This window comes from Heptranchias perlo, chromosome 26, assembly GCF_035084215.1.
Source record: "Heptranchias perlo isolate sHepPer1 chromosome 26, sHepPer1.hap1, whole genome shotgun sequence".
In the NCBI taxonomy this organism is placed as follows: domain Eukaryota; kingdom Metazoa; phylum Chordata; class Chondrichthyes; order Hexanchiformes; family Hexanchidae; genus Heptranchias; species Heptranchias perlo.
In genome coordinates, this window is record NC_090350.1 from 25,025,196 (window position 1) to 25,037,145 (window position 11,950).

The 11,950-nt window shown below is 38.0% G+C and overlaps 1 protein-coding gene across 4 annotated transcripts in view; it reads left to right on the forward strand.

The window, feature by feature from the left end:
* LOC137342582 (calcipressin-3-like) overlaps positions 1–11,733 on the forward strand; it is a 105,257-nt gene extending 93,524 nt beyond the window's left edge. For 2 of the 4 annotated variants that reach the window (XM_068006568.1, XM_068006569.1), the window contains one exon: positions 4,895–7,576. In XM_068006568.1, coding sequence (XP_067862669.1) covers positions 4,895–5,052 — 158 coding nt within the window. In that variant the 3' untranslated portion in view covers positions 5,053–7,576. Of the gene's footprint in view, positions 1–4,894; positions 7,577–8,374 lie in introns of those variants that run through there. The other 2 variants (XR_010967293.1, XR_010967294.1) reach the window with 2 other exon arrangements.
* The last annotated feature ends 217 nt before the right edge of the window (positions 11,734–11,950 follow it).

Consider the following 11,950-nt stretch of genomic DNA (forward strand, 5'->3'; position numbering starts at 1 on the left):
ATGTCCCCTGCTGGTCTTTATCAGCAGTTTTTATGAATATTCAACAGGTATTTTGAAGGGCTTTCTTATCTGATATTATCTTGCATAATTTATTTTGTAAAATGAAAACATAAGATTGCTTGCTACAAGTTTATTACTTTCTTTTAATGAAATCAAAATTAAAAATTTGTGTTGCAGTGCCTGGTGTGCAGAAATATTTGCTCGGCATATGCAATAACCCAGACAGGGCCTTTCATTTAGTTTTTTGCCCATTTATATCTTTTTTTTTAAACTTCTGACACCCATTAGAATTATGATTGAAAAATTTACGTTTTTAACTAACCAGAGTAAGAACAGAGCTCACTATTTTTAGTGCTCTCAGGTCAGCTTCTCCCTTCGAAAGGAAGCTGGGCAGCTTGTAGTTTCATCCATTGGGAAAAATGGAGACATCTGCAAGTCAAACCTAATCTCGTAAAGCAGTAAGGTTTGCAATCCTGGAGCTCTGGGGATCCAACCAATTTTAAAGCTCTGAAATTCTGGGATTCATAGCTTCAGAATTTTAGTATTGACTAAGTGATACAGTATAAACACAATAAAGCTCACCTAAACAATTGGAACAACACTTGAGACTTATTGGAGCTTTCTTTTGTGACATACCCTCACTACTAGCTATACAAAACCCTGGTTAGACTGCACCTGGAGTACTGTGAGCAGTTCTGGGCACCGGACCTTCGGAAGGACATATTGGCCTTGGAGGGAGTGCAGCGTAGGTTTACTAGAATGATACCCGGACTTCAAGGGTTAAGTTACGAGGAGAGATTGCACAAATTGGGGTTGTATTCTCGAGAGTTTCGAAGGTTAAGGGGTGATCTGATCGAAGTTTATAAGATATTAAGGGGAACAGATAGGGTGGATAGAGAGAAACTATTTCCGCTGGTTGTGGATTTTAGGAGTAGGGGGCACAATCTAAAAATTAGAGCCAGACCTTTCAGGAGTGAGATTAGAAAACATTTCTACACACAAAGGGTGGTAGAAGTTTGGAACTCTCTTCCGCAAACGGCAGTTGATACTAGCTCAATTGCTAAATTTAAATGTGAGATAGATAGCTTTTTGGCAACCAAAGGTATTAAAGGATATGGGCCAAAGGCAGGTATATGGAGTTAGGTCACAGATCAGTCATGATCTTATCAAATGGCGGAGCAGGCACAAGGGGCTGAATGGCCTACTCCTGTTCCTATGTACTGCCTATGACATTTTCGCTTGAGGTGCCGATTACAAACTCAATGTGGAAAATTGAAGAAACAGAGGAGGAAAACGTCCAGGTTCAGGCATTTACCAGATTATTATTGACAGCAGCTCTGCTACGAGCATGCTTTCCAACATGGAGTACTGAACATGCTGCCCTACAGGAACAAGAAACCCACCCCATTCGTGAGTTGCTTGACGAGTCCAACTCCAAAGGTGAAGAGCAACCCAATGTGATAGCGATGTCAGCAAAAATAGTGAATGTACTGAGGTCAGGATACCGGTGAGAAATGTTGATTTGGTTTTATAGTCTCCTTTGAAAAATGACATGCCTACAAATATGCCAGAGAGGAATATGGACAAGAACAGAGCAGAATTCTGGAATGGAGGGTGCAGTGAACAGCCTTCTTTCTGTTGTGGTATGCATACCAGTTCTAAAGATCCCCATTCGGAAGAGTGTTACTGATTAAAAATGCTCACCAGACATAGTCCTTCTGAGAATCGCAGAATGAGTACCTGCACTTCAACCAGTCAAATTGACTGCGGGTGCCTTATGTAGAGATGCCAACTTTCTCATGGTTGATACAGTCATAAGGTTTCTGATCAGTCAGTTGAATGCCCTGCATCTTCCTTTTGACAAGTTCTTGCTTCAGCCATGACAAATGGCCTACTGCAGTACTTCTAGAACCCAAATTTTGGTTTTTCAAACACCGATGCAGATGATATTTTTGTAATCCAAGCAACTGCAGTCATGAAAATGTGCATTTTGTTGTGGAGCAGTTGGTGGAAAAAGACTCTTCTGCCTGGCTCTGGAACAATAGCATCTGCAATTATTGCAACCATCATCTCGTCAAACAAAAGCAGTATTGGCGCACTATTCATGGGTAAACTCTGGGCCAGTGAAAATTTGTGAGAGAATTTACTCCTGTGGTATCCCCACAATGTTGCTGTTTTCAGTCCATGGGCAAAATTGTGGGAATTTTCTCTCACCCAGTGGGCACGCCAGTGAGAAGAAAGCAGCACAAAAATTCTCTAATCAACCATGGCCTATAATCAGGAGCCAGCTAAGCACATGAAATAGCACTGGGAAGACAAAGCTAGCTGACCGCTAACCAAGTTGTTATAGATTTGGATGTTAATGACTGAGAAAAGCTAATTTAGCTGACCAGGTCCTCCCAGCCTTTCTGCAAGCATTTTCCAGGAGAGAAGGCACACAGGGACTGAGGTGCTGCCCTCCAAAATGCCTGGTGCATCAGACTGGGGATAGCTTAAAGCAGGCATCACAGTCAGCCACTACAGTCTCATGTGGCTGATTCATTTGCAGTGCAATGCAATGTAAAGGCTAGAAAGTCTACAGCTAATAGAATGCCTGCAGGCTATCCATGAAACTGACAACCAACCAACAAATGTACTACTTCTTCTAAGGACTCCCTTGGAAGGAGTAATAGTTTAGGTGCTACACATCTAAAACAAAACCAACACCAAGGAGCAGCACCAGGGCAAACAATACTGACATACTGCACCATTTCACCTCTCTTTATAATAAAAATCTTAAGTCTAGGTGCACTTTCTGTCTACACTACTTGACTGCCTGTTGTCACACTTTTTGTGACTTTTCATGTCAACTTTCTATTATAAATTCCTGTGTGCACATTTAAAATGAGTTTTGCCTGTGTAAACTTGCCATGCTGTAATTATATTATCTGGCTGCTATCAGCCCAGTCTGTGAACAGCATCACAGGGCCTCTGAAATTTTTCTGTGTCTGCTGTCTTGTTTTCAATAAGTAAGCTCTTGTTTCTAATTTTCTCATTTTTCTTAATGCTTAAAATACATTTCTGGTATTTTCCTGATCAGCATTATTTCAGGCTCCAACCTCCTCCATGAGCTCTAATACTTGAAGGTAAAATTGTAAAAGTAAAAACTCTTGCGATCAAACCCCTTTTACTGAACATCATTTGTGGGATCAGGATTCCCCCTCCCCACATTGTGTCCACCCCTCAGTGAGCAGCATTGGCAACATAGGGAACCCTAGCCCCATTAAGCAACATTTCCAACATCTTGCTGCACCACCACTGGTGGGAAGATATAATTATAACATGACAAATTTGCATAGGGTAGTCTGAGACTTGTCATTTCCAGAATGTGCTAAGTCTGACTGATGTCTGCTGAAGCTGAATGCGAGCCATGCAGAGCTGGCCACACCAAAATCATGATGCCACTTTTTAATAATGTATGAAAATAAATACATGTGATCCATCTTAAAGACTGTTAATTGTCTGTTCATTTATTCTGATGTTTTAGTGGATTCTGAATATAGTTCTGTTATTTTTGAAGATAAATAATGATCCCAGTCCCCAATCTCGGATTATAACATTTAGGGTCTAAAACCTTTATAACCTAGAAGAAAGTTCCTTACTAATCTATTAGTCTCAGAGGTCCTTTTTTTCCCCAAAAGCAAGTACACTCTAATAATTGATTGATTTCAGTTCCTCCAAATGTCGTTTAAGGTGACAAAATGTAAATTACTTCACATTTGAAGTTAAGCCTAGCCAAAAATAGGTGCTTTAAAGATAAAATTGGAGGGGAAAAAATATATTGTAACTTTTTTTTTCCCTTAAATGGTCTTGTGAAAAAAGGACAGGCTAACGATTTCCTTCTTTTGTGCAGTTGGTTGGTAGAAGATGCATAACAGCAGTCAGGGTGATTGATTGTCCCACATTTTCTTTTTGAAAACACTTGGCCTCTGCTCTTCACCTCCACATGACTGCACAGTTAATACAAGGAACTCATCATGTGGGGACTTAAGAATGCAAATCCAGGCGTCCCCACCTTGTGATGTTGTGCTAAAGCTGCACAGAGCTATGTTACTGCATCCCAACAGTGACATTTTAATTCTTTGTGGAGTGTAGTAGATTTTAATGTTCATTCAGCCAGAACTGATTACAATTTATGAATCAAACCCCAGGCCTGAGCCAGAGAATATAAAGAGGCATGATCTCCAGTCTACAGTTTAAAACTCAGCGAAATGTTCTGCAGGGAGTGCAGATCTGTTTTTGCTGCTGTTTTTGGGTCCTGGTGTCATCCTGCCACTCTCTCCTCCCCCACTCCCATTTCTGTTCCCATTCAAGACAATGAAACATTTCTTGAATCTTTTGAGCCATTTTCTATTCAATTGTGTTCCCTAATTTGCTCATTCTAATTCTATATTTTATTGTAAGACGTATACACAGGGAACTAGTGGCAGACCCCAGTGAGCACTGCATAATACAGCTAGCCTGCATGCTTTAGGCACAGCTTTCATGTGCTGTGTATATCATAGTACAGTGCTAATACAGCAATTAATATATTTTAAAAATGCAGCTCATTATATTTTTCAAATGTAGGAATAGTTTCAAGTAAATGTTGTTTGTATAACTGGGACCATCTCAGATTATAAAGGAGACAGCCATTGTCTGTCTCCTTTATAAACACATGAGCAGCATGCTCATGCACCCAGAATGTCAAAGGCATTATAGTGGTTCCTCTTTTAGCCCTCCATTCTAAAAGAGATGGAAAATGCATTTATTTCTTTCACAAAGAGAAGTGAAAATTCCCTCATGTAATTTAAGCGATTTGCTGTCTTTTGCTAAAATGTCAAGTCATTGCTGTGTTTCCTTCCTTGTGCTGTAGGTGACAAGTACGAGGTCCATGCAGGAACAGAATTCACTCCTAGTGTTGTAGTTCATATCTGTGAGAGCGAAAATGAAGATGAAGGTGCAGTTAAGCAGCCAAAACAAAAAATTATTCAAACGAAACGGCCAGATAATGCACCTTCAGTGAAGAAATGAACATCCTGCCTGCCCGCCTGCTTCCTGTGACCATATCATTTACTGCAGCAACACTTCAACAGCTGTCTCTTTTTTTTCCATAAGGACGGTTTATCCTTTGTTTTTAAAAAAAAGTAATTTAGGCGACTGCCTAATAAAAGAGCAACTGTAAGAATGCCTCTGTTTTGTGGCTTTGAAGCTTTATTCTGTCTTCAAACAGATTCTTCAAACAGATTCTTCAGACCTCACCAGGCACTAAATTGAAACTGTAAGTGATGTTGGCTGATAGGGGAACAAAATTGCAGGATGGTTTGTGGATTGCTGCCCCCACCCCTCCAAAAAGCTTCAAATCCATAAAATTGTTATCAAGCTTCAGTGTTCAATCAAAGCTCTATTTCAGCCCTTTTCAGATATGTGATATGTAAATGTTGCTATTGTCTCTACTGCAGTGTTGTTATCACTGTTGTGTGTATGTTTTGTATGTTGTTTTGAACAAATATTGGCCACATAAATGGGAAGTGAAAATCTCTGGCATCTAAATGCTTGTAACACTTCTAGCTAATTATGTTCTGAGAGAAAGAGACCAACAGATGTGAAGTATTCTTCACCCACGTCTTTTCCCCATCGCCCCCAACAGTGTTGAGGTGAAATTTATAATGGGGCTTACTTTTGCAACGGAAAAATCCCAGACTTTGTGCAGTTTGTGCTTACATGTCTTTTGTCTTAGTCTTTTATAAAGTCAGTTTACAGGTTGAAACAAAACAGAAAAGGCTGGAAACAGACAGCAGCCGGTCAATCAACATCTGTGGAAAGAACAATCAATGTTTTGGGTTTGTACATTTCTTCAAAACTTAGTTTACAGGTTGAGCCTTGTTGGTGCCACTCTGTTAATGAGAAGAGACCAGTGAATTCTCATCCATTCAATCATGTTTGCTTAACGATAATGGTTAAGACAAGTGATTTGTCATGATATGGCATCCTACAACAAATTTCACTAATTTCTACAGTTATCCAATGTGACTTGATTTGCTGCCTGAGTATTGCAATTTGGCATAAGTTTCTGGAGCCAGTGAGCAGATCTGGAAGATAACAAATTACTTGCCACAGTGCACCACTTGCCCTAGCAATGATTTAAATGGAGAAGTTTGCTGTTGGGTAGTTTCTGCTGAAATATCCTTTCAAGTGCAGTCTACTTCTGGTAGTCGTTTGTTGCACTAAAAAAATGAATTGTGCAATAATTTGAATTAAGTAACATTAAATAACACAGCAAAGTAGAATTTAATGCTAAAAAATGCAATTAGATAAAATTTGAATTGAGCAATTTTGAATTAAGAGTAAACTGTAGGATATTTGCTTAGTAACATTCAAAATTCTGATACAACTTACAAAACTTGTAGTCTGTGAATTTTGAGACTAAAATATTGTGATTTGGAATTAGGGGAACATAAGTCCTATATAACTATGTTTACACTATATTCTGATTGAAATTAAAAATCTGTTACAGTATTTTTGTTGCTGTAGTATTGGTATCTATATAAATGCAGGTTCTTTTCATCATAGTCCTCAAAGGGTTAAGTCGACCCTTTTATTACTGAACTGAGCTTCCAGGTTGAGTTAGATGTGCAGCAGGTGTATGCATTAAACCTAATTGCAACAGCGATTTTTAGACTTTGATCCTGATTGTGTTTAAGGGTGACTGCATAATCCAGACCGAGATTCTTATACTACATCCTATAATGGCCTAACCTGTTAGTGAAGAGGTTTAACCTGCTCTTCTGAATTTTAAATCACTGTTAAAGTTTTTGGTTTTGACCATGACATTGAATGGATGTTTAAACTAATCAGATGGCTAGTTTTCACAAGCATATACGCGGCTACATTGTTAGATGTTCAGTCCCAGATCCAAAAGGACATATAAAGCTACCTCCATTTTTCTCTGCAACCCCTTATTTTTTCAGTCAGTCCTGCTAACTTTCCCACTTTTCATAGGAATCTCATACCTTTAATTCAGGGCCTGGTTCTGGCAGAAGAGAGCTGCTTTATTCTGGGCTGGATTTGTTTTCTGCATGCCTATGTCATCCCACCAGTGGGGAGCATGTGCAGAAAATTCATCACAAGAGGACCACAGTGGTTTCAACTCAACAGGCATTCAGGGCAGCGAAGCAGCAAAGAAAATGCCAATACTGAAAAATAACTTGAGGATAACACGCACTGGAGGACGAGCCTTTTTCTGTTTGAAGAAAGATATTTGCTTTTTTCATTACTGCGCCACTCCAACTGTGGGCATGTGTAGGCTGTTTGCTGGGCTAGGAGGCAGACAGCACAGACTAGGACAGAATCTTGCCCTCAAAAGAGAGCACTGAGACAGCTGAGCTCATCACTGTTCACTGTGGCAGCCCCCCATGGTCAAATAGCCTAACTGTCACTATTGACAACGTCAATTCTATTAACAAAAAGTAAGTTTAACATTCTCTTGTCTATACAACTATTTTAGAAAAGTGTCAATTATTTTGTGGAATATAAAAAATTCTTGTGTGTTCCTATATTTTGGAGCAAATTGCATCCCTAGAAAATCTGCTTTTACCATCAAGAAAATTGGCTTGGAAGCAAGACCTTTTGCCTATAAATAAATTATATCAATCATAAACTGAAATGAGGTAATCTGATCTGCAGTTATCAGTAAGGTACAGTGGTCAGCATATCTCCATTTTGGCCAGTTATTCCTATCTAAATAGATTGTCACTATAAAACAATATTGCAGGGAAAAATGCAGGTAAAGCATTGTTCAAAGTAAACATGGTCAATATCTGAACAAAATGGGTAGCAAACCTCAAGCAGTTTAAATAATACATTGAATGTGTCCACACCATAGACTGTGCCCTGGTCATTGGGTGACCTGCTGTCAGGGCAATGCCAGTGCTGCTTTGGCTCTAGCTATGAGGAGATGCATGAGAATGATTGGGCATGTACTTGACCTTCACTCCCCATAAAACGCTAAGATCAGCAGCTGCCAATGTGAATGATTACAGGTACATCCTAACACAGGCAGCACATTCTGTCCAATGGGCTGCAGTGCACTGTGCTACTGTGTTACCATAATTTCTAAAAAGTTAAATTTGAAGTAATTTGCATGCAGATTACAAGGCAGAATTACATGATCTGTATTGATTAATCTCTGAAACAATAGAAAAGTTTAATGTTCTTTGCACTTGGTGAAAGTGTGCTGCCCCATAATGGAAAATAGAAGCCTGGGGAAAAGTTGGCAACTAAAATTGCTAAATGTTATTAATTGTAAAAAATTTTATTTTTGTTTTTTTGTTTTTCTCTTCATTCTTTCCTGCAGGAACGTATCCTCTTTGAAAGTATGTGACAGTATATCCTATTGGTTAGCCTGCCAGGAGTCACACTTGAGTGGTGCAGGAAGGAACCCTACCCCCTTCAAAGACATAACAATACTGGAAAATCTTTACTATTATAATGAGTAACTGCACAAAGTTCTTTTCTTTTAACTGTTTCCTTGTCAAAGTAAACTTTGTTGTATAAATAAATGATACATTTCTCATCCGTCCCCAAGAGTCTCTTAGTTTGATGACACCTGGCCAATTCTGTAAAACAAGGATTGTCACGAATCATGATATTATGTGATCCTATGGCTGAATTTTGTAATATGGAAACAGTGGAACAAATGGAGGTTGGTGTCCAGGTATTCCCACACATTGTTATTTGTTTTTAACAGACCAAAAGCAAAATGTACAAGAGTCAGTAACCAACCAGTGTGGTAATCTTCACAATAACACTACCTCAGACATAATCCCACTGTTTATAGGTCCATATTATTAATTGGATTCTCAGAAGACCAATATAATCTCTTATTTTCTTCCCAAACAAAGAAAGTAGAACTTTTTTTTAAACTGCTGTAATGGCGAGATTGTCTGGCTTGCTGTCTTCAGTCATGCACTCTGCTGACTGATCACATGGTGACAGGAAGGAAGAGAATGTGTGGTAATTTATGTTAGGGACAAAACTGGGGGGAGGATAAATACTTAAAAATCATCAGGCAAAAGTTAAATGATGCACCTATTTTTTTACATAACCTTTCTGTAGAAAATACAGTAATGGGAATTGTTTTACTTGTGTAACACAGTGGGAGCACTAGAGGGCAATGCATCTTAATAAACAGTTTCATCTATGTAGTCACTGCCCCATTAAGAGGAATGAAGAAACAAATTTCTGCATCATGCGGTAAACCTAAGTCATCAAATTTCCCTAAACCAACCATGTCTTTAACAACATCTACGCTATATGTTGAAATAATCTTGTAATTATTGTACTTTTACAATGGTCTGTGATCTCAGGCAGATCATCTATGCACTAAGTCATGTTTGGTTCTAAGCTATCGATTTATTCTCTGTCCCAAAATATTACAGTCTTGGGATCTACATTCTGGTTCGAATGGAATGAAGTTCCAGCACAGAATAATTTTGTGCGAAAACAATTATACAAAAATGTGAACGAGGAAGAGAATGACAAAAGTGTCATCAACTTCATCACATCAAATTAGGAACCAACCTCCTTATCTGTTTCTATACTGACTTCTCTGATTCTGTATTGGTATTGTTAAGTGATGTGTAAGATGCATTTTGCAAAATGTAAACTGTCATAAAATATGGATTTGGTACACTAACCCATTATGGTAGAACAAATTCTTACAACTCTGGGCAAAACCAGAGCATAGACAGAGGGGTACTGACTGAGAACAGACTTTAAAATATTAAATGACTTTTGCCAACCCTCTGAAGTGAGAATTAAACTCCCCCGCCCCCCCCTCTCCTTTCTCAAATCCTGTCCTAACTTAAAACAAAATTTTTAAACCCCACTATTTGATCATGTAAAAACATTGTGTGAATATAATTGTTACTCAGCAGATGTAAACTGATAATAGTTATAGTCTACATTTATACCAATTATGTTTAGGAATGTCACAATTTTAATAGGGTTTGATAATTGTTTAATCAGGTGTAATACGGAATTGTAACAATTGGAGAGTCGCAGTGTTGTATAATCCAAATCTAGCATAAATACTTAATTTTTCTGAGTCCCTTCTCCATTATTGCAGATAAAATAACAATTATTATGACTGGGGGCAGGACATAATTGATTGTAATGTATGGATTTTTTTCATTATGATCGATCTGTGATTCTTCTCACATTGAGGACAGGTGTGATCTATAATTCCATGCATTCTCCATTGTTTCCAATAGCAGAAACCAATTAACCGAATAGACAGCGTAGCTTTAGTTTTATAACCAATTGTGTTTGTCATGCATGGGTGCATGTCTGTTATGTAAAATTAAGTGTTTGGAAATAATAATCAGTGCTGTCAGTGAGCAGTTATAATGCTGTCTGTTGTCACAACACCGGCTATAACCACCTTGAGTATCTAACTGAACATAATTCCCATTTTAAAAAAAACAAAAACTCAGAACAGGTGAAGGAAGAAAATCAGAAATTTGACGAAGCTGTTCTCAATATTGACCCAATTTTCAGGCTGCAACTGGCAAAATACTGCTTGTTTTTCAGAAGTGAGTGCAAGTGTACAATTATACCATCTCAGTATTCTGATGCTTAAGTCACTTAAGTAATCCTTGGAATGATCAGTCATTCACTGCAGTATATTCCTGGACTGCAGCTGAACATATTGGTGAAAAATGCAATACATGTATGTGAATTATAATCATCTATAGCTTGCCTGGGATTCTAGGAATCATTCCTTCATGTATTCTCCAATGTTCCCAATATCAGTAGCCAATTAGCCTAATAGACAGTGTAGTTTTAGTTTTATAACAAATTGTGTGTCGTGTATGGAATAAAGGGAAAATCTCGGATGGCAGAGTGTTCCTAGTATGAGTAGATAAAATGGTCATGTTGCTTAAATGTGCAATGCTCATGAGTTCTGCATCTTTCATCTTTCACACACCACACCAGAAACTTGCCATTACTGCTAAGAGGTTCTCACATTTACTTTAGATAACTTTTTTTCAATACAGGTCACACACATGTATAATAGATATCCAGGTATTTGTTGTACCTTTTTTAAAATTACATAAAGTGCACCTTGATCACTGTTATTCGGCTGTAGGTTTTTAAAAATAAAATTTAAACATTCAATTTGTGGCATTGGACATACTGTGCATTTATTTTGGGTTCAGCAGGAAGGTGTTGAAACTGGGAAGAAGTGAGGCCAGTGGTTGGGAATTATTAATAGACAAGAGGTAGTGTAGGTACAATAGGTATCTGTATTGGATTTGAACAAGCAACGCAGAAGGCACAGGTGCAGACCCAGTAAAGCTATTCCAAATGTGATCTTAAGATTGTAACACAATCACTATTGTTCAGGCTTGGACTAGACTTTTATCGTACTGGCTTAAGACCTGTGCTGTTGGGTATTGTGTAAAAGATGGATTGGCATAACTGGACTGGTACATTTTGGTACTGGTCGATCCCTACTCCTATTCATTGCTATCTTTGTGATATTTTGTTCAAGCAGTTATCATGTATTAAAGAAAACAAGTGTTATTGTGATATGCCGTCATGTTCCACAGTAAGACTATAAAGCCTGTCTTGTCACTTAACCTGTTTGTACACTGATTACAAACTTTTCATCAAATAAATCTGATCAGCATGCTGCTGTAGATAAATAAATTATCACTAATGTTATCATCATGTATTCATTGCTAAAAATGTTTTAATTTCAGCAATGCATTTTTTTTACAAAAGATAGTCTATTCCTATACAAAAGTCTATTCCTGGTTGCAGCAATGTTTTATTTGGTTTTCATGAAAATAGCTGTTGACATTTAAACTTGTACACAAAGAAAACATTTCTCAGTAAAAGGTTAAACATGACCAAAAAGATTGAA